General features: G+C 39.3%; 1 protein-coding gene across 2 annotated transcripts in view; it reads right to left on the minus strand.

Annotated features, from left to right (window-relative positions):
• PRKCH (protein kinase C eta) overlaps positions 1 to 20,462 on the minus strand; it is a 219,929-nt gene that overhangs the window by 91,511 nt on the left and 107,956 nt on the right. For both annotated transcript variants that reach the window (XM_024748244.1, XM_024748252.1), the window contains exons 3-6: positions 11,538 to 11,688; positions 6,715 to 6,749; positions 3,257 to 3,345; positions 1,621 to 1,750 (exon numbers count right to left, since the gene is read on the minus strand). In XM_024748244.1, the coding sequence (XP_024604012.1) occupies positions 1,621 to 1,750; positions 3,257 to 3,345; positions 6,715 to 6,749; positions 11,538 to 11,688 (405 nt within the window). The remainder of the gene's footprint in view (positions 1 to 1,620; positions 1,751 to 3,256; positions 3,346 to 6,714; positions 6,750 to 11,537; positions 11,689 to 20,462) is intronic.

Genomic DNA, 20,462 nt, shown 5'->3' on the forward strand with positions numbered 1-20,462 from the left:
CAGAGCCAGGTTTTGTGGTGCCTGAAGTGATGCAATTGCAGGGTTGCCCTCTTTAAGAAAAAGAGCACTTCATCAAGTAGAGAACTTGGAAGGTACCCTGCAAGGGAGGAGCTCCAAGGCTTAAGCTTCATTAGATTCATAGGAAATCCACCTCTCTCCGCAAGGCTGGTACGGAGACATACAAGCCTGCGGTGGCCTTTCTAAAGCTCCATGTGACAATAAAAGCAAAAATGATAGGAGCTGGAACACTGCAGGCGTGCTACCCTCAGCACCACCAGGGACAAGTGCAATGCAGATGAATCCCACCCATGGCTCTGCCTGTCAGCAACAACCATACGAAAGCAGAAAGTGACTTTCACACTAGAAACCCACACCTGGGTGACACCATCCAGCTAATGATCAAGCAGTGCCTGAAACAAAGCTGCATGTGAGTTGGCTGCTGTTTTGGTTGAAAAAGAATTATTTCAGGTATCTATGAAAAAAGAATAATTAAATGGTGCTCTGAAGAAATAAAAGAATTTGCCTTTCTTAAAGACAAGTGACTAGCCCCTTTTTGTTAATAGAAGCAGGTCTGGTTAAGTCCAGGCAGCCAGTGGAAGCTGTCCAGTTGTACTGACATGAACTCTGCCTCCCCTGGTGACTCAGAATGTGTCTCAGGCTTCAGGCTGAAACTCACATGTATTTCAGCAGAGGGCAGTGTACCCCACGACAGCCAGATTGTTACAGCAACACTCAATGAGAGATGACTCCAGGCCAACAGCCCCTCAACTCCTAACAGGACAGGGACCAGCCCCCGTATCCTTGTCCTCTGCTGAGGCAAAAGCTCCAAACTCAGGCTCCACTGGACATTGTTGTTGAAGGGCATGCCCTCGCACGGCCACCTACTCTCTGATCTCTATCAAGCTCTTTGAGAAGACACAGGGTGGACTGAGTTATGCTTTTTTTTTTTTTTTTTTTTTGGCGGTACGCGGGCCTCTCACTGCTGTGGCCTCTCCCGTTGCGGAGCACAGGCTCCGGATGCACAGACTCAGCGGCCATGGTTCACGGGCCCAGCCGCTCCGCGGCATGTGGGATCCTCCCGGACCGGGGCACGAACCCGTGTCCCCTGCATCGGCAGGCGGACTCCCAACCACTGCGCCACCAGGGAAGCCCTGGGTTATGCTTTTATAACCCAATTCCTGCTTATTTTTGGTGAGGTGATCAAACCAACTCTCCTGCTAGCTCTTACTCAAAACTTCTCTGCTGGCCACCTCACCTCCTACCATCTTCCCTTTCTGACCAGATTCCATCTTTTCCTCTTTCAAATACCTATGGAAATACACAATGACTAGCCTGTACTCAGTACTAAATAGAGGATAGCCAACAGGTTAGTTAACCAGACAGGACATTTCATTTAGCAAGTGAGTAAACATTCCATGGTTAGGAAATCTGTGGCTCACATGTAGCTCTCTTTACGTGCCTGACAAGGGACACATACATATAGAGAGAGCCACTAAGATGTTCATTTACAAGGTATCTAAAACCATCCGTCCTAGGTCAGATTCTGAAATGCAGAATTCTGAAAACTCGCAGCAAGGTGTTCTCATGAGGAAGTGGGTACCAAGCACCCGAGAATCTCACTTTTACACTGAAGTCCTTGTCGCATTATCCCCCAGAGCAGGGAGCCACAGTGATCACAGAACGTTGGCACCTTGTAGTTGTGGACACTGAACTTGTGTGGGATGTTGATTCCGAACCTCTGCTCAGCAATCTGTAGCAAGGAAACAGGAGGACGAGAGCTGAAATTCCATACCCACACCTTTTGTGAAAACTGTAACAGAAGCCCACCAAATGCAAAGTGTTACTATGACACCTGAGATGAGTATACTATTACTGCTCAGCCACGATGAATTACCCAGGCCTTACCACGCAGACGAAGCACACTTTCTAGTGAACAAGACTGGCTGGACAGAAATGTGTGGTATACATTAACCTGTCCACCATCTTGGGAGATTAATAGAAATTTAAATATTCATTTCACCTTTTACATTCACTTGGCCGTGTTTCTCTCCTGGCCAATTCCTCACACCCATGTCTATTTCTAGAAACTTCTACCTTCAGGATTCAACACGTCTTTTATAGGCAACATACACTTGCTATCACCACAAGTTCTTCCAGAAATTGTGTCATGAGGATGGGGTGACACCCAGAGGACAGGGAACCACAGAAGGAATTTATCCCAAAGTGACATTCAACTGGTGATCTTATTCAGCCCTTCCAGCCTCTGCCTGTCTTTGTATTTTGATATCTGGGTGCAAAGATTCTGCTTTTATCTCACAGACGATCACGTCTCAGGATCAGGTGAAATCTCACAGACTGTTTCCAGCAAATAGTTAAATTAGGCATATGCTCTAGAGTCTACATCACAGTTTGAAGCAACAACAACAGAGCCACACATAACAAGTAGTGGGGCAATATTACTCCTCTTGAAACGTTTCTGGCCTCTTTCTCATAAAAGAAAGTATGCCTCTCTGTGTACTCTACAGCAATCCTGGGTGTATACTGTAAAGAACCATCAAGTTCCAGAGTCGGACTCTTCAGTGCATCTATAAATCCACTGCTAACTGTTGGTAATACTCCAACTGCCTTCTACCTCCAGAATTTAGAATGTACGTTCACCTCAGCTGGATGCAATGCTAATGGCAAGAGTGATGTTCAAGCCTTTATGTATAGATATAGATCCTCCTTGAAACTCCTCGAGAGGCTGGAAGGGGCCAAAGGTCACTTTATTTAGGAAGTGCAAGTTACAGTTAACAACATACTTACCATATCAATTCTATCTTGTAGTACTGATACTATTTTAGGTCTGAGGCTGAGAGAGAAGCTAGCTAGCAGAGGCTGGGCTCTACATTCAAATCCCAGTCATCTGATGCCAAACTCAGGGAAATCTCTCTTTGAATTAGTAGAACTGATCCCTAGAGCTTTTACCCAGCTGATCACTAATGAAGTCATTTCCAGGACAGGTCAAGCTATGCAAGTATAGAAATACAAATGCCATAATATAAAAAGGAGAGAAATTTCAATTCTGATACCACCATTGGCTTCAAGGAGTGTGGAAGGGAATTGGGAATGAAAGGGAGGAAGGAAAAGACAGAGGGAAGAAGGGAGAGAGAGAGAGAGAGAGAGAGAGAGAGAGAGAGAGAGAGAAAGAGAGAGAGAGAGAGAATGTGCTCGCATGAGCTCATGCAGGCATTTAATCAGCAAACTGCTATCTTACCTTTGAATCCACTTTGTTCATATTGTTTTGGCAGGTGCAGGCTGTAACAATTAGATGATGGCAGCGCTTGTGGACGACACAGGTGCACACTAGGAAATTAAATCCAGCGATTATACATTTATTGGAGGCACCAGGCCATTGTGGCTTGATTTAGATGGTGGGCCCACATGATGGCAGCCAATGCTCCCGTTCTTCCTATATTCCTCACCACCACCCTAACTCAGGCCTTTGCTCATGCCTGAACTATTCATTCCCAGGTCCGGAACTAATGTCATCCTTCCTGGCTTCACTCGTTCCTGCCCCAACCGCCAGAGGAATCATCTCACAGTATATGATTCTGGTCACCTCAGGCCCATAATCTAAAGCATTCAATCGTGCCTCACAGTCAGTCAAACTAGAGTTGAAATTTCCCAGACGGGTTTCAGGCTCTCCCAAGCCCACCCCAGGCTCACCTGTCACCTTTCTTCTCTGGGGGCTCTTTGTTCCACTAATAACTAGACTAGGTGCTCTTCCTGGAGCAAGTCTTCACCCTCCCCAACACACTGTCCATGTCCCTCTCAATCCCTGGGGTATCTTCCTTTCCTATCACTTCACTAAACCTTAAATGTATAACAAGACACAACTTTAAAAAATGTCTCTTTTATGAAAATATACTTCCCATGGCTCCCCTTCTAGACTGAAACTCTCTCCCTCGTCTACTCTCCTACAACCTCTAGCTGGCCTCCCTCATTTCAGATCTTCCACATACAGCCTCTAATGTCCTCAGGATTCCCGGCCAGCATGATGACTTGAACAAAGTAGGCATTCGTTAAGTATTTGCAGAATGACCCAATCAATTGCTTGAACAGTTAGAACTTTCTAAATAACATTTTTAAAATTTTCATTCAGACAACCGATAGAGTGCAGAGTCCAGTTTCCATTAAAGGATGAACATGTACAATGAAGCAATATGAAAATACACATCATTTTAAAGATCTTTCAAGACATATGGAAGTTTCTAGGATTAAATACATAAAGACAGATGACATGTCAGCAAGTAGCACTATAATCTAAAACAAATCTAGCTGTCATCAGATTGAATTCTCAGGAGAACCAAGGTGAAAGTGCCCAGAGAACTGGTCTTTTTATACGAGGGAATCCTTCACATAGAAAAATCTTATATTCCAAGGCATTTGTTTTTTTCACAGTCAGCTTGGCTACAGGTTTATCAATTTTATTGATCTTTTTGGAGAATTATTGATAGCATTTGGTTTTGTGGATTTTTTAAATTGTTTTCCTAATTTCAATTTCACTGTTTTGCACTCTATTTTTATTATTTATAGAAACTGCTGCTCAGTTTAGGCTTAAATTTCTCCTTTTTAAGATGGAAACTTGGATTATTGATTTTAGACCTTTATTCTTTTCTAATATATGCATTTAATACTCTAAATTTTCCTCTGAGCACTGCTTTCCCTGCCTCCCACAAATTTTGATAGATTGTATTTTCATTTGATTTAAAATATTTTTTATTTCCTCTTGAGTCTTCTTTGACCCATGTGCTATTTAGAATATGTAGCTTAATCTTCAAATATCTGGAGGTGTTTGAGCTATCTTTTGGTTATTGATTCCTAGTTTAATTCCACTGTGGTCTGAGAAGATACTTCTTATGATTTCTATTCTTTTATATTTGTTATGGTTTGTTTCAATGTCCCAGAATGTGGTCTATGTTGGTAAATGTTCCTAGTAAGCTTGAGAGGAATGTGTGTTCTGCTGCTCTTAGATGGAGAATTCTATAAATGTCAATTTGGTCAAGTTGTGATAGTGCTGTTTAGGTCAACTATATTCTTACTGATTTTCTGCCTGCTGGATCAGGCAGAAATGCTGATCAATCAGAATCAGAAACTGCTGAGATAGTAAATAAAATTAAATCCAACTATAATAGTGGATTTGTTTATATCTCCTTGCAGTTCTATCAGTTTTTGCCTTAAGTATTTTGATGCCCTGTTATTAGGCGCATATACGTTAAAGATTTTTATGTCTTCTTGGAAAACTGACTCCTTTGATCATTCTATAATGCCCTTCCTTATCCTTTATAACTTTCCTTGTTCTGAAGTCTGCTTTAATCTGTTTGCTCTTTTTAGCATGATTGGTATATCCTTCCAACTAGGCATGTGGTTTTATATCCCTTTGCAAGATGTGAACAAATTAGTGTCCTCATGTCTCCTGACCAGCGTTCTTTCCTGGTCCTTTAACAGGTGGCCCACTGAAAATCAGCTCTTTAAATATCCTGGCACTATGGGCCATGGTAGAAGAAATAAACTAAAAACACAACAGATACGTCACAAATCATGTATTTTTAAACTCAAAAATGTAATCTTGTTTACCAAGAGGTTCTCAAGTTATCTTTGTATGCATGAGATGGACAGAGCATAGCCCTGTGCTGGAGAGGTCCAAGCCAAAAAGTGACATTGATTCTGACCTGTGAACTATGCTCTCATTTGAGGCTGAAATTAATAGCAGAAGGTCAATTATTGTTGTCATATCAATTCAGTTTTTCCTAAATTTGAGAACTCAGTAGAATTGTTCATACATATTAAAGTCAAAATTACATCCAAATGTATATCTTATTCCATTCTTCTAAGGGAAATAATATTTTACTTCCCCTCCTTCAGAAGAGAAGGTGGGATTTCTTTATTTACCTAGTTTACCATAGGTTACCACTCTAGGATAGGTAGTACTATTTTACCAATGATCTGTAGGGTGTAAATTAAGATAATAGGTACCATATGGATAAACCATGAGATGACACTCAAGTTAATGATGAGGGAGGCCCAAATAAAAGAAAAGTCCAATTCAGCCTGGCTAAACCTCCAGATTAAGGAGCCTTCTTTTCCTCTTTCCTTTTTTATTCCATTCCAATTCTTCTGGAACACTAATCGAGGTTATCTCAGAATTGTGAAAATCAAAATAAATTGAATGGATAATAACTTACAAGACCATTAACAGCCTAACTTTGAACATTCTCACATTTAACTAAATTCAGAAAATCCAAAAAGCAACTTGGATAATAGCTTCTATTTCCAATTCAGGTAAAGAGAAATCAGCATTGTGCTACTTCTCACTCCTACGGACAAGGGGATTATAAAACACCAAAAATTTATCTTCAAGACTCAAGGGTCCTGCTCACAAAATCGCATTACCTTTTAGTATGTTCATGATCCTGCAGAGACAAAACTTTAAACAACTACACTTATATAGGTATCCTGGATTCAGAAATAAAAACATCCCCTCTACTTTGTCTACAAAAAGACATGGCTAAAATTTAAACAAAACTAAAGGGTTGTAATTCTATGGGGGTCTCATTTGACCTACAGAGAGTTATTTATCAAAATATTAATGGAATGTATCCTGTTTCCTCTTGGTATAATCACTTTTTAACACAGGAACAAGATTAAACATGTTTTAAAATGTTTTCTTACCTTGGCATTGATAACCCTGTTTCCCAAATACACCCCTGTTCAAGACAATAGAAAAAAAAGAAACCATTAGTCAAATATTTCAGCAACAATGTTCCTATAATTACAGTACTTAAGGAAAACAAATTTCATCCTCTGGTCCTTTATAAAAAACACAATTTCAGAGAAGCAGCAGAAATAATGTCCTTTTTAAGCCCTTTTTTGTTACCACAGGACAAGGAGGAAATTGATGAGTTAGAATGCTCCGAATAACAAACAGGTGAGCTTGGCAATTCTCATTCTAACCATCGCTGCGGCAATCCCCCAAGTCCTCAGTGAAAATAAACCTCCTCTGTGTGTATGACCGAGCCTCTTCCTGAAGTTTCACTTTACTGCCTTATTGATCATTCTCTCTCACATACACATAAAGACATGCAGAGGGTGAAGTAAACAGATGCAGATATACATATGGATGTAAACAGGTGAGTCCACTCCAGCTGCCTGACCTGAGGCATCTTTCATCTTCCGTGTGCCCACATCACACAGAGTCCACTGGGGAGCAGAAGTGCGGTCACAATATGCCCATCATGCCCACAGCTTCCATCTCTGTCTCTCCCTAATACAGTCTCTGGGTGATGGTGATATGATTCTCATTCTTATTAACAAAAACCACATTTTACTAAGCCAGTAGGATATGCCAGGCAATGAGCCAAGCAGCTGACCTCTACCATCTCATTTAATCCTCATAAAAGCCACGTGAGGTAGCACATATAATAGGATGGCCTAGAGCACAGATCCTGAAGCTGGATGGCCTGGATGTGATTTGGGGCAAGTTGTTAACTACTTTGAGCCACTGTTTCTTAATATGTAAAAAGGTATAATAATAACAGTACCTACTTTACAAGGTTATCATGAAGATAAAAAGTGTTGATAATGTAAAATACTTAGAACAGTGTCTGGCACTCTAGTGCATATAAAAGTTTATTATGTAAATAAAATAAAATTATTGTCTCTGTTTTGGAGACATTGCTGGGTTATATAGCTTGTCTAGGTTCACACATCTAGTCGGTGATGAGATTGAATGACAGAGTCCATGTGCTTAATCATATATGTGTGTGTGTGTATGTGTGTGTGTGTGTGTGTGTGTATATATATAAAACACATAACCACTATTTTAAGTGTGTGTGCATGTGTGTGTGTGTGCGTGTGTGTGTGTGTGTGTGTGTGTGTGTGTGCGTGTGTGTTTCACAAGGCCAGTTAGGTGGGAGTTAAAGTTTCCTTGGTAGAAAAAAAATTGGTGAAATTATCAAGTAAGTTTCCATTAAGAACGTTAGTTGAGATCACCAGTTGTCACCACAAATGCCTACAGGGGCAGACAGGTCACGTAAAGGAGGGAAGCCAAATGGTGTGACATGAAATAAAACAGCAACAGACAATTACCCTTCTGGTCAGGCAAATCCAGGGAGAGGTGGGTCTAACTGGAACATGCAAAGAAGAAAAATGGGCTCAAAGTTGCCAGAGATGCTAATTTTTTCATTCAAAAATGGAATAGGAACCTCTTCCTAAAGACTATAGTTTTAGGCTTCATACATATCGACAGCCAGTTTAGGGCCTTTGGTTTAGACAAGACTCTATACTTTTTCTTTCTCTTATATTTTATTTATTTTTTTATTGTGTACAAATTTAATGTCTTATTTCTTTTTAAAATTTATTTTATTGAAGCATAGTTGATTTACAATGTTGTGTTAGTTTCTGGTGCATAGCAAAGTGATTCATTTTATATATATATACATATATATGTATACATATATGTTCTTTTTCAGATTCTTTTCTGTTATACGTTATTACAAGATATTGAATATAGTTGCCTGTGTTATACAGTACATCCTTGTTGTTCATCTGTTTTATATATAGTAGTATGTATCTGTTAACCCCAAACCCCTAATTTATCCCTGCCCCCTCCTTCTGCCTTTGGTAAGCATAAATTTGTTTTCTATGTCTGTGAGTCTATTTCTGTTTTGTAAATAAGTTCCTTTGTACCATTTTTTTAGATTCCACATGGTATCATATGATATTTGTGAGGGGATGGAAAAAGGTATTCCACGCAAATGGAAATCAAAAGAAAGCTGGAGCAGCAATACTTGTATCAGATAAAATAGACTTTAAAATAAACACTGTTTCAAGAGACAAAGAAGGACACTACATAATGATCAAGGATCAATCCAAGAAGATATAACAATTGTAAATATATATGCACCCAACATAGGAGCACCTTAATACATAAGGCAAATATTAACAGATGTAAAAGGAGATATCAACAGTAACACAATAATAGTGGGGGACTTTAACACCCCACTTATATCAACGGACAGATCATCCAGACAGAAAATCAATAAGGAAACACTGGCCTTACATGACACATTAGACCAAATGATATTTATTGATATTATCTATAGAGCATTTCACCCAAAAAGCAGCAGAATACACGTTCTTTTCAAGTGTACATGGATCATTCTTGATAGATCACATGCTAGGCCACAAAAAAAGCCTCAGTAAATTTAAGAAAAGTGAAATATCAACCATATATTCTAACCACATCACTGTATTAGAATTCAACTATAAGAAAAAAAAAACCTGCAAAAAACACAAACAGATGGAGGCTAAACAGTATGCTACTAAACAACCAATGGATCACTGAAGAGATCAAAGAGGAAATAAAAAAAATACCCAGAGACAAATGAAAATGAAAACGTGACAATCCAAAACCTATGGGACATGGGACTTTGCTGGTGGCACAGTGGTTGAGAATCCGCCTGCCAATGCAGGGGACACAGGTTCGATCCCTGCCAGGAAGATCCCACATGCCATGGAACAGCTAAGCCCGTGCGCCACAACTACTGAGCCTGCGCTCTAGAGCCCACGAGCCACAACTACTGAAGCCTGCGTGCCTAGAGCCCATGCTCCACAACAAGAGAAGCCACCACAATGAGAAGCCCGCACACCGCAACGAAGAGTAGCACCCGCTTGCCGCAACTAAAAGAAAGCCCGTGCACAGCAACGAAGACCCAACACAGCCAAAAATAAATAAATATTTTTTAAAAACCCACAACACCTATGGGACACAGCCAAAGCAGTTCTAAGAGGAAGTTTATAGTGATACAAGCTTACCTCAGGAAACAAGAAAAATCTCAATAAACAACCTAAACTTACACCTAAAACAACTAGAGAAAGAAGAACAAACAAAACCCAAAGTTAGTAGAAGGAAGGAAATCATAAAGATCAGAACAGAAATAAGTGAAATAGAGACTTAAAAAGCAATAGAAAAGATAAATGAAACTAAAATCTGGTTCTTCAAAAAGATAAAAAAAAATTGATAAACCTTTAGCCAGACTCATCCAGGAAAAATAGAGAAAGGGCCCAAATCAATAAAATCAGAAATGAAAAACGAGAAGTTACCACAGACACCACAGAAATACAAACGATCATAAGAGATTACTATGAGCAACTATAATGCCAATAAAACGGACAACCTAGAAGAAATGGACAAATTTTTAGAAAGGTACAGTCTCCCAAGATGGAACCAGGAAGAAATATAAAATATGAACAGACCAATTACTGGTACTGAAATTGAATCAGTAATTTAAAAGCTCTCAACAAACAAAAGTTCAGGATCAGATGGCTTCACAGGTGAATTCTACCAAACATTTAGACAAGAGTTAACACCTACCCTTCTGAAACTATTCCAAAAAATTGCAGAGGAAGGAAGATTTCCAAATTCATTCTGTGAGGCCACCATCACCCTGATACCAAAACTAGACAAAGATATCACAAAAAAAAAGAAAATTACAGGCCAATATCACTGATGAACATAGATGCAAAAATCCTCAATAAAATACTAGCAAACAGATTCCAATAGTACTTTAAAAGGTTCATAGACAAGACCATATTCTTGATTAAAAAGGCCAGAAACATAAACTAAGCCTGCATTCTGACTGTTAAAAGGTATAAAATCCAAAGTAATCACAAAACCCCCCACAAAACACAAAGTAATTGATCAATACTCAGAAATGAATCTGAATCAAGTGTTTCTGCCTTAAGCAAAATGACTAAAGTTTGCAACAAAAACAAAGATCTCCTTTTATGCTGCAGATATGAAAGTGTGTTTCTTCCTCCTGAGAAGGGTGTGTATGTGTATGTTTTGTGCATGTGAGGGTATTTCTTCCTTCTCTCTGCAAATAAATATGTTTAATGTTGCCTCTAATTGAAGATAACTATTACTTAAATTTATTTTACATTATAGATTTGCCACTTGAGTAACATGTATAGTAAGATATTGCCCCAAATCATCTAGAATTTCTCAACTATTAATTATCTTGATTCTTAAATGCCAGGGATTATAGTATGTGATCACTGAAAGCTATTACCTTTGTCTACATACTATAAGGCTGAAGACTACTGTATGTTTAGTTTACTTGCAACAATTAATTCCATAAGTCATCATGTGATTCATGCCTTCTTAGAGAAATACTGTTGATATTTCTTTCCTCCTTAGGGATAGATCATTTATTAACTGATTAGCCTCTCTCTCTAATTAGTGCTTTTTAACCAGTTCATGATTCATTAGCACTTTTACCAACATGATTGGCAAAATAAATAACATATAAAACTTAATCTGTACATTGTGTAATTTTTTTGTTGGGGATTAAAATTTCTAGGTCAACATATTAGAGTAAGAGAAAAAAATCAGATTCTAAAACAATTCTTAATAATCATGCTTTCTCCTGAAATCACACACAACCAGAGGAAGTCTCAGCTCTTGGGAGGAGAGAAGACAGGGGACCTCTTACCAGATAAACTCCCTGCAGTGAGAGCAGTAGGTGGGCTGCCTCAGGTATGTGGCCATGAACTTATGTCCGTTGATCTGGTGGACTCGCCTTCGCATAGCCCTTTGGCGCTTCCTGGTAAAATGTTTGAAGATTCGGTCTCTCTGGAGAGTAGCTATATATTAAAAGAAGGGAAAAAAGAATAATGTGTAATGAACCTACCAGCACCTAATGTATGAGAAAGTTTGGTAGTTCAAACACTCCCCAAATTACTTTTTTCTTTCTTCAAGATGTAAAACACCCCAGAAAATCATCATGCTTTGTTAGACATACGTGAACCCTGGGATTCCCAACTGCCTAGTTATAATTGGCTATCTTGGGCCAGTCTCCCCCGGAACAGAGCGTGGGTTCCCCAGAGTTTCGATGCGCCAGTATGTGACAGCAGCATGGTCTCACAGTCCCTGGCCAGCTATCTGGGACCTCAGGCTCACCGACTGGTTGCAGTGACCGGCTGGCAAACAGGGCTCCTCATTACTCCCCTTTCATTCTGCTGTCCTCACAAACTCAGTGAGGGAACTGCCCCCAACACAGTGAGAGCCCTGCCCAAAAGCATCAGTTCCAGCACCACCTCTGTTAACTTGGAAGAGGCAGAAATTAACTGGGAATACACTTAGAATTCCCTTTCTAATTTCATATTTTAAAAGTAGTGGTTCCTAATCTGAAGACTCTAAAAACTGTGCACCATTTAAAGATCATAAATGGTATCTTCCACCTAACTGTTCTAGAACTTTTCCAATGTATGCAGAGACTTGTGATTATAAAATAAAGATTCCTTCTTCAATAATGCTTTTAAATGAATCACTGCTCCAAAGGAAACTAAAGGAATCATGCAAGAATAATCTGCTAATAAATTTTAAAACCTGGAAGAAATAGAAGATTTCCACGTAAATACATGGTCAAAATTAGTCACATAAACCAAAAAGTCTAATTTTTTAGAAGGAATTGATAAAGTTTTTAAAGGACTACCTCTAATTCTGAAGGATTCATTTTATGTAGACTTTTCCCAGTAGCAATATACTCAAATAACCAGAAACTTCTATACTACCCAGAATTATCTTAAAAAGAAAAACTCACTATGACCAAGTGGGAATTTTCTCAGGAGCATAACAAGGGGCATATTATTACAAAATCTATTATAGCTTATTCTATTAATAGGTGAAAGAATAAGTATGACAGTTTCAATAGATGTTTAAAAGGCACTTGATAAAATTTAACTTGTAATCCAATAAAAAATTCTTTCGAAAAGACTAAAAGATTGTCTCTTTAACATGACTAACACACATTTTCACAGGTCAGAAGTATCAAACTGAATGGTAAATGTTAACAAAATTCCTGTGACAGTTAAGGACGAATAAGACTAATTATCACCACTATTATTTAGCATTATTATGAAAGTACTCGCCAAAGTTGTTAGAAATGAAACAAAAGATCAAACTATTAGGAAGAGGTGGCAAAGATACCATTATTTGAAGTTGTTTAATGTAGGACTAGAAAACTCAGGAGAATTCAGCCTAATCTATTAAAAAAATGAGTTCGGTGTGATGGACAATAATAAATCATTAAAAGTCAAGGTATTTAGTATATCAAAAGAGCCAATTAGAATAAGTTAAAAAATCCCATTCATACAACCAAAAAAACCAAATTATCTAGGAAATAATTTATCAGAAGTGCAAGATTTATATGAAAAAAAGACTATAAAACCAACTGAAGGGTATGAAAAGATAAGTAAAAATGAAGTTCTTAAATTGGAACACTCAATACTACAAAGTTGTCAATTCTATCTAATGTCTAAATTCAACAAAATTTCAATCAACATTCCCAAAGGATGTTTTTAAACTTGACAATTTTTTTCAAGGTTTATTTGGTACTATAAATATTTTAAAACTGTCCCAAAATTTCAATGAGGGAGGACCTGCTCTACATGGTAAAACATATTATAAAATTACGATAATTTAAACAGTGCTCTACCCCCTCAAGAAAAGTCCAAAACTAGAAATCAATTTGGCTGAAAGAGAATATGGTTCAAATCAGTGGGAAAAGATGGATTATTCAATAAGTGGTGTTTAGACAACTAGGTGGCCTTTTGGAAAATATCCTTACCTCACTCCTTACACCCAAATAATCTCAGATGAATGTTGAGGTGGAAATTATAGAAAGAAAGAAAAGAAAAAAATACACTCCTAGGAATGGGATGAGGATAACAAATTTCTACAGCCATAAAAGATCCACAGATTTGCAATCTATGAAATTTAAAGTCCTACTTGTCAACAGACACAAAACAAAGTTAAAACAAACTGGGGAGAAGAGGATTTGCAACATGTGACAAAGTGTTTGCAACATGTGACAAAGTGTTACTATTTATTCATTAAGAAAAGAGGATAAACAATCTAGTAAAAAAGGGGCAGAGGAAGGGAACAGGCAATTCATAAAATTATAACTGCAAATAGACAATAAACATGCCAAGATGTCCAATCCTATCCAAGACAGACATGTAAGAACCGCAAGGTAAATGACATTTTACCTCAAGTTGGCAAATACTTATAAAGGTAGTTAACATGCCCACTCTTACTACAGTGTCGGGAAATCGGCACCTCCAGCCTCTGCTGGTAGGAGCATAAACTGGTCTCTAGTCGTCGCCCCACCATCCTCTGGCTGTATTTACCCTGCTAAGCCTCAGTGTTCCCATCTATAAACCAGGTAGTGCCTTCCTCCTAGGTTTTTTCCAAGGACTGAATGAGATAATAATGCGTTAGAAACGTTCTGCCTAGAGCTAGGCACATGGTCACATTCAACACGTAGCTATTTCAAGAATGATTTCTTTCGGTGACCAATTTGACAAATAACTGTCAAAGTATTTATTCCAGTTTTATTGAGAAATAATTGACATAACTTCACTGTGTGAGTTTAAGGTGTACAAGCATGATGGTCTGATTTACAAATACTGTGAAATGATTACCACAATAGGTTCAGCTAACATTCACCTTCTCATATAAATATAATAAAAAGAAAGAAGATAAGGAAATATATATTTTCTCCTTGTGATGAGAACTCTTAGGATTTATTCTCGACTTTCCTATATATCATACATCAATGTTAGCTGTGGTTATCATGTTGTATACATTACATCCCTAGTACTTACTTATCTTATAACCAGAAGTTTATACCTTTTGACCACCTTCCTCCAATTCTTCCTCCCCCTACACCTGGCCTCTGGTAACCACAAATCTGATCTGTTTTTCTGTGAATTGGTTGTTTTGTTTTTCCTGTTTGTTTTTTAGATCATACAGTATTTGTTTTTCTCTGACTTATTTCACTTAGCATAATGCCTTCAAGGTCCATCCATGTTGACATAAATGGTAAGATTTCCTCATTTTTTTATAGCTAATATTCCATTGTGTATATATATCACAACTTCTTTATCCATTCATCCATCGACAGACACAGGTTGTTTCTATATCTTGGCTATTGTAAACAATGCTGCTATGAACATGGGGGTGCAGATATCTTTTCGAGTTAGTGTTTTTGTGACCTTGTCCAAGTGTTATGTGCATTTCCTTTCATGCAACAATTCAACTTCTAGGATTTATTTTCTATAAAAAACACCAGAAAGCAGGAATATATGTTATATAGATATCAATCATTATATTCTTTTTAACAGTAAAAATTAGGGTCAATACAAGAAATCTCAAAGAATAAAATGTAGAAATAGTCCAAATAAACGTTGCTAAGATAGCAATTCTTCAGAGGCTCTAGCATGGTTAAAATTGTACCTGCTTCAGGTTTTGTTTTGGGGTGTTTGTGTGTAACATCTTTGGCAAGCAGCCCAACTGCTATCATTCTCAGGTTTCCCAGCTATCTAAAGAAGATGAAAATATACCTTTGTCCTCAGCGCTACGGGGATAGTGTCATAATCAATATTCCTGAGAGGTTCTTACAATTTTGGATAAGGGTCACATAAGAACAGAAGTCACTGTACTGTACTGCCTTCTTCCACAATACTTCTAGAAGCCATTTAGTAACCACAAAATAAACAGATTTTAACGTTCGTTTGTTGACAGATGACGGAAGTTAGCCTAATGAGAAGACCCTATACCTGATCTACATTATCACCAACCTAAGACCCAGCTCAGAACTGGCCAAAGCAAAACTTGTATTGAATTACTAAACACTTATCACATCTAAATGCAAATTAAATTCTCCCTGGGGGTCCAATTACCAATAATTTACTCATTTAATCCCTTAATACTATAAAGATTGGTTAAAAGGTCAGCTCACTTGCAGTTTTAATATTTCATGAATTGGGTCTTCCCCCCCCCCCAAAAGCTATTACCATTGCAGTAATGTGACCTATGAATTTTCCAGGTGATTTGTTATAGCTGGAAGGACATAGGAAGAAACTGCTTGTGGTTGTTCACCAAGTCGGTCATCCCCTAATGCCTTCGCTCCTGCCTTTCACCCCCCCTGGAATGTTCTTCCTTCCTTTTTTTTTTTTTTTGTTTTTTGTTTTAAACTAGTTAACTTAGACTTTCCTGTGTGCCTCAGAGCCTAAGGCAAATCCTGAATCAGAGTGAAATGCTTCTCCCCTCTGTTTCCACAGCAACCTGGGAGCACACCTCCATCTTTTCCCTTATCCCAGGAAACTAGGGGTTATGTCTCTTTCACCTCCTATACCCAGGTGCCTCATAAGACCTCATACATGGTCATTTTTAACTAAACTTCACTCTTCCCTTTTCTCTATTCTTTTGCACATGTGCCTCTTTTTGTTTAGAAAGCAAACACACACTCACCCACACCTCAGAATTAGCAAGAAATTTAAGTCATGTAAGTAAACCGGGGCCTCCATGGCTTCATATGGCTTTCCCTATCACCATTCTCTTGCTGGCTGCCCTGACCAGGAAGAAAGAACTCTGGGACTTAACTCTGTTCCCCAGAGCACAGACTCAACCCCCATTTGACAATCAGAGTGCAGAGGGAGCTTCCTCATTGTTCGCACGGCCTCCTGTTGACTTAGGACTGAGTTAGAAGGGCTAAAAAAGACGATGTAATCTTGTGTCTGAAACCACCCTGGGCTCTGAGAAAGCTTTCAGATCACGTGTTAGGTGAACACATCAAGCGATCTTAACATGCTCTGCAGCCAAAACTTGCATCACAACCTCTGTTTTGCTCCTGAGGTGCTCAATGCCTCTAAGTAAATAGGAAGCTGGATCAGTGCCCCGGAGTGGAAACTCACATTCCAGTCTCAGGAGGTGGGCAGGTCTGGAGCGCTGATCTGTCTTATCCAGGAGTTGGTGTTGCCAAGCCCTCCCAGCCACAGTGTGGAGGATAATTATGTCAAATGTAACGAAGCTTAACTAGTTTGAAATAAAATTATATTTCATAAAATCTGATTGTCAGCCCACACACTCTTTCAGAACTTGAGGCACAAGTGAGTAGGAGCCACCCCAGGGTAAGCTTCCATCGCAGAAAGCTGTGCTGGTCTGACACTTGCGCTGCTGATGTGAGGCTCTGCCAGGGAGGAGTGGCTCTCCGAAGTCTCTGTCATACGGTCTAAACTTGATCTCAAAAATGGTAAATATTTCATCCTTTTTAGTCTTCTGCTCTCCCTACCTGAACTTAAGGCTTTATATACCAGACATAGACATCTGTATTTGAAAGTACTTCTGAAACATTCTGATGTGAGTCAAAACAGCATAGTTCCAAGTTTCCAAATGACTGTAAGCATATTAAATCAGAAAGAGAAATCTATGGCACTTTTTAATTTTTAGAATTACTGATATAAGGCATATAAAGGAAATACCTCTGATGTAGTGTAGAATGCAATTTAAGTTGAATTTGCTCAGCAGCAAAAGCACTTAGTTTACTAAAATCTGTGGCTGGTCTTCAAGGGGGCGGTGCAGAGGAGGTCGTGCAGCCTTTATATATGGCAGGCAGGAGAGTGTGGTGGGTGAGTGCTTGGAATCTGGAGCCCAGCTGTGAATCCTGCTTCTTCCCCTTATAAACTGGGTGACCTTGGGCAACTTGTTTTATCTCCTATGCCTCAGTTTCCTCATTTGTAGAACATGAAGGGCTAGAGAACTCTCCTCAAAGGGCCATTTTGAGGACTTGCTGAGATAATAAGTGTAACATAATTAGAAAAATACCTAGCAGGTGGCAACTAAGTGTTACCTATTATACTTGTTGTTAAAACTCTTACTTCAGAGTTCAAGAAATAGAAGGGATTTTTAATCCAATCACCTAATTGCCTCGAAGAAGAATCAATACCTAGGAAACCATTACCTAGAAGTTCAACAACGTGCTCAAGGCTCATCTAGTAGCTAGCTAGCACCAGAACTACCCCCGGAATCCTCCACTCTTGATCTTATCCCAGGACCATACGGTTAACACCATCCTGCACTTTGTCCTTTATTAACATTATTAACATTGGGTCTCCTAGAATCTTCTAGAATCAATTGGGTCTCTCCCCTGGAAAGTAATACATTTTCTGGTGAGGAAACAGAAACTAACAGGAAGGTTAAGTGAGGACAGGCAGGCAATGATAGAAGTGGGGACGCCAGACCCTGTTTACTATGTTGAACTACTGAGCAATGCTATCAGATGTCTTTTTTCTTCTTCCTGAGATATTCATTTTATCATGTGTGCACTTGGGAGGTGATGACTATGGGAAAAACAAACAGGAAAACCTTAGTGTTGACCAAAAGTTACTAGTCAAGAAAGAACCAGAGCGTGCTATGTTGTTAATGTCTCTAAAATACAAAATATCCTTGAAAGGTAATGCAATAAGGTAGTGAGAGAATTTTGCTTAGTATTATCCAACATACTGAATAAGCAACCACGTGATCACAGAACTGTGTGATAAAGAATGATGCTTAAGAACTTAAACTTAGATGATTTCTGTCTGAGACAATAGTGATAATAACAGAACAATTAGCACACGTATTAAGCAAATACATAATTTAAATGAGTCTTTACAACAGGTACACACAACCAGTGGGTGACAGCATTTATTGGGTGTTGAGTGAAGAGAGAATCACAGGAGTTGTGTACCTAGTCGTCTGATTAATTAAGGAAGACTTCATAAATGGGTTGAGATTAGCTGTTGTTTGGAAGAGGAAGGAGAACCTGGTGAACCAGGATAGGGAGAGGATTCCAGGAATTTATGCCAGCACCAGTCACAATGGCTGTGACAAACAGTGTTGGTATTAAAAATGGCAAGCAAAAGCCCCCAAATGGCACTGAGCAGAACAGAATCTTCTGTTTTTTGAAAAGAGCTGAATCACATGACTCATAGGTATTTCTAAATTCAGACAGAATGATTCAACTCAACATAGTATGAGACCTGACTCTACAGGAACTATACACAAGTGTTTCTCAGGGACTTGGCTTCCTCTGAGGAAGCACAGTCTACAAAAGCATCTACCATCGTGCAAACTCATGGGGATGACTATCACTGGAAAGAGGAGGGAAAAACAATTTGTTACTAGATTGACCCTCTCACAGAGGACTCATGGCTCATAGCATCATGAAAGCTGAGCCCATTCTCACCCAACCCCACCTAACCCTCCAGTCTCCTCTGTCAGCAGAAAGAGGAGCAGAACAGAGGTCCTGGATGCGGCCATCAGAGATGGTACCCAAGTTCCATCAGGAGCCTTGGGAAAGGCCTCTCACCCCACTGTTATAAGAGCCCTGATCTCCCATCGTCCAATCACCTCCTTCTTAATTTCACCCCTTGTATCTACAGGTACTGTCCAAAGTACAAACTCTCTCCTCAGCCCTGAAGAAAGGGACCTTGGCTCCAACAACATCTGGTTCCTCTCACTCCACAATTTCTTCTTAGTCTCCCTCACCAGCTATTCTCTTCCACCCAACGTTTTAAATATGTGTGTGTCCCAAGGTTCTTTGTACACCATTCTTCTGGTCTTTAGGGGCACTCATCTCCTCCAAGACTTCAAAAGATCTCTTGACTTCCAACAATTGCCTATGTACTGAGGACTCGCAAACCTGCAGCTCTAGCTCTGGCTTCTAACTACTAAACTTGTTTCTAAGTAGCTCCTCAGTATCTCTTCAAGACATCCCCAAAGTACCTAAAACTTGACATTTGTAGGCTGAACCCTCTTCCCCAACCTCTTGAACCCACGTTTCTTCCTAGATAATAGTACCACTATGCTTGGAGTCATCCAGAAAAAGAAGAAAAACACCCCAAAAACAGCACAGAGATGTCTTCAGGTCCTCCTTCTCCATCTACAACAAACTGATCGTCAAGTTCTACTAAGCCTTCTATGATCTGACTGGGTCTCTCCCTCCCATGCTCATTGGGTATAGTTAGTTCATGCCTTTTTCCTCTCATCTGGACTGTGAAATAGTTTCCTAACTAGTCTCCCTGCACAAGTTTGCTCCCCTCTGAAATCCATCTTTCATCCAACCAGTTATGTGCAGGAAATGCACATAATTCACAGTGTATGTGAATATCCTGCATGGAAATCAGGCTTACTGTAGTTGTCCTATTTGAACCATAGTAAGGTAGTAGGGGGTATGTTTTCCCCAAAGGGTGGTGCTTCCACTGTCCAACATCTGAGAGAAAGTTGAGTCCTCAGACAGCAAAAAGACTTTCAAGTGGGCCTTAGTCAGGTGGGAGACTAGTCTTTCCCCCCGTCCTCAATTTCTGGGGCCTGGACCTGAGGTACCAGGAATAGGGCATCCACAAGGCTCTGCAGAGAAAGACAGAGGTAGGCTAGGAGTAAGCCCAGTAGTAATGGGCTTGGAGGACCAGGATTCCTTTCATTACGAACCCAGAAGATCTTAAACTCCTCCACTAAGTCTGTTTAGTAGATACCAATGTTGACTTCCCTAACCCCACACCCATAGTTCTCAGGAACCCAACAAATCTTCTCC

The sequence above is a fragment of the Neophocaena asiaeorientalis genome, unplaced genomic scaffold, assembly GCF_003031525.2.
Source record: "Neophocaena asiaeorientalis asiaeorientalis breed wild unplaced genomic scaffold, Neophocaena_asiaeorientalis_V1.1 scaffold698, whole genome shotgun sequence".
NCBI classification, from domain to species: domain Eukaryota; kingdom Metazoa; phylum Chordata; class Mammalia; order Artiodactyla; family Phocoenidae; genus Neophocaena; species Neophocaena asiaeorientalis.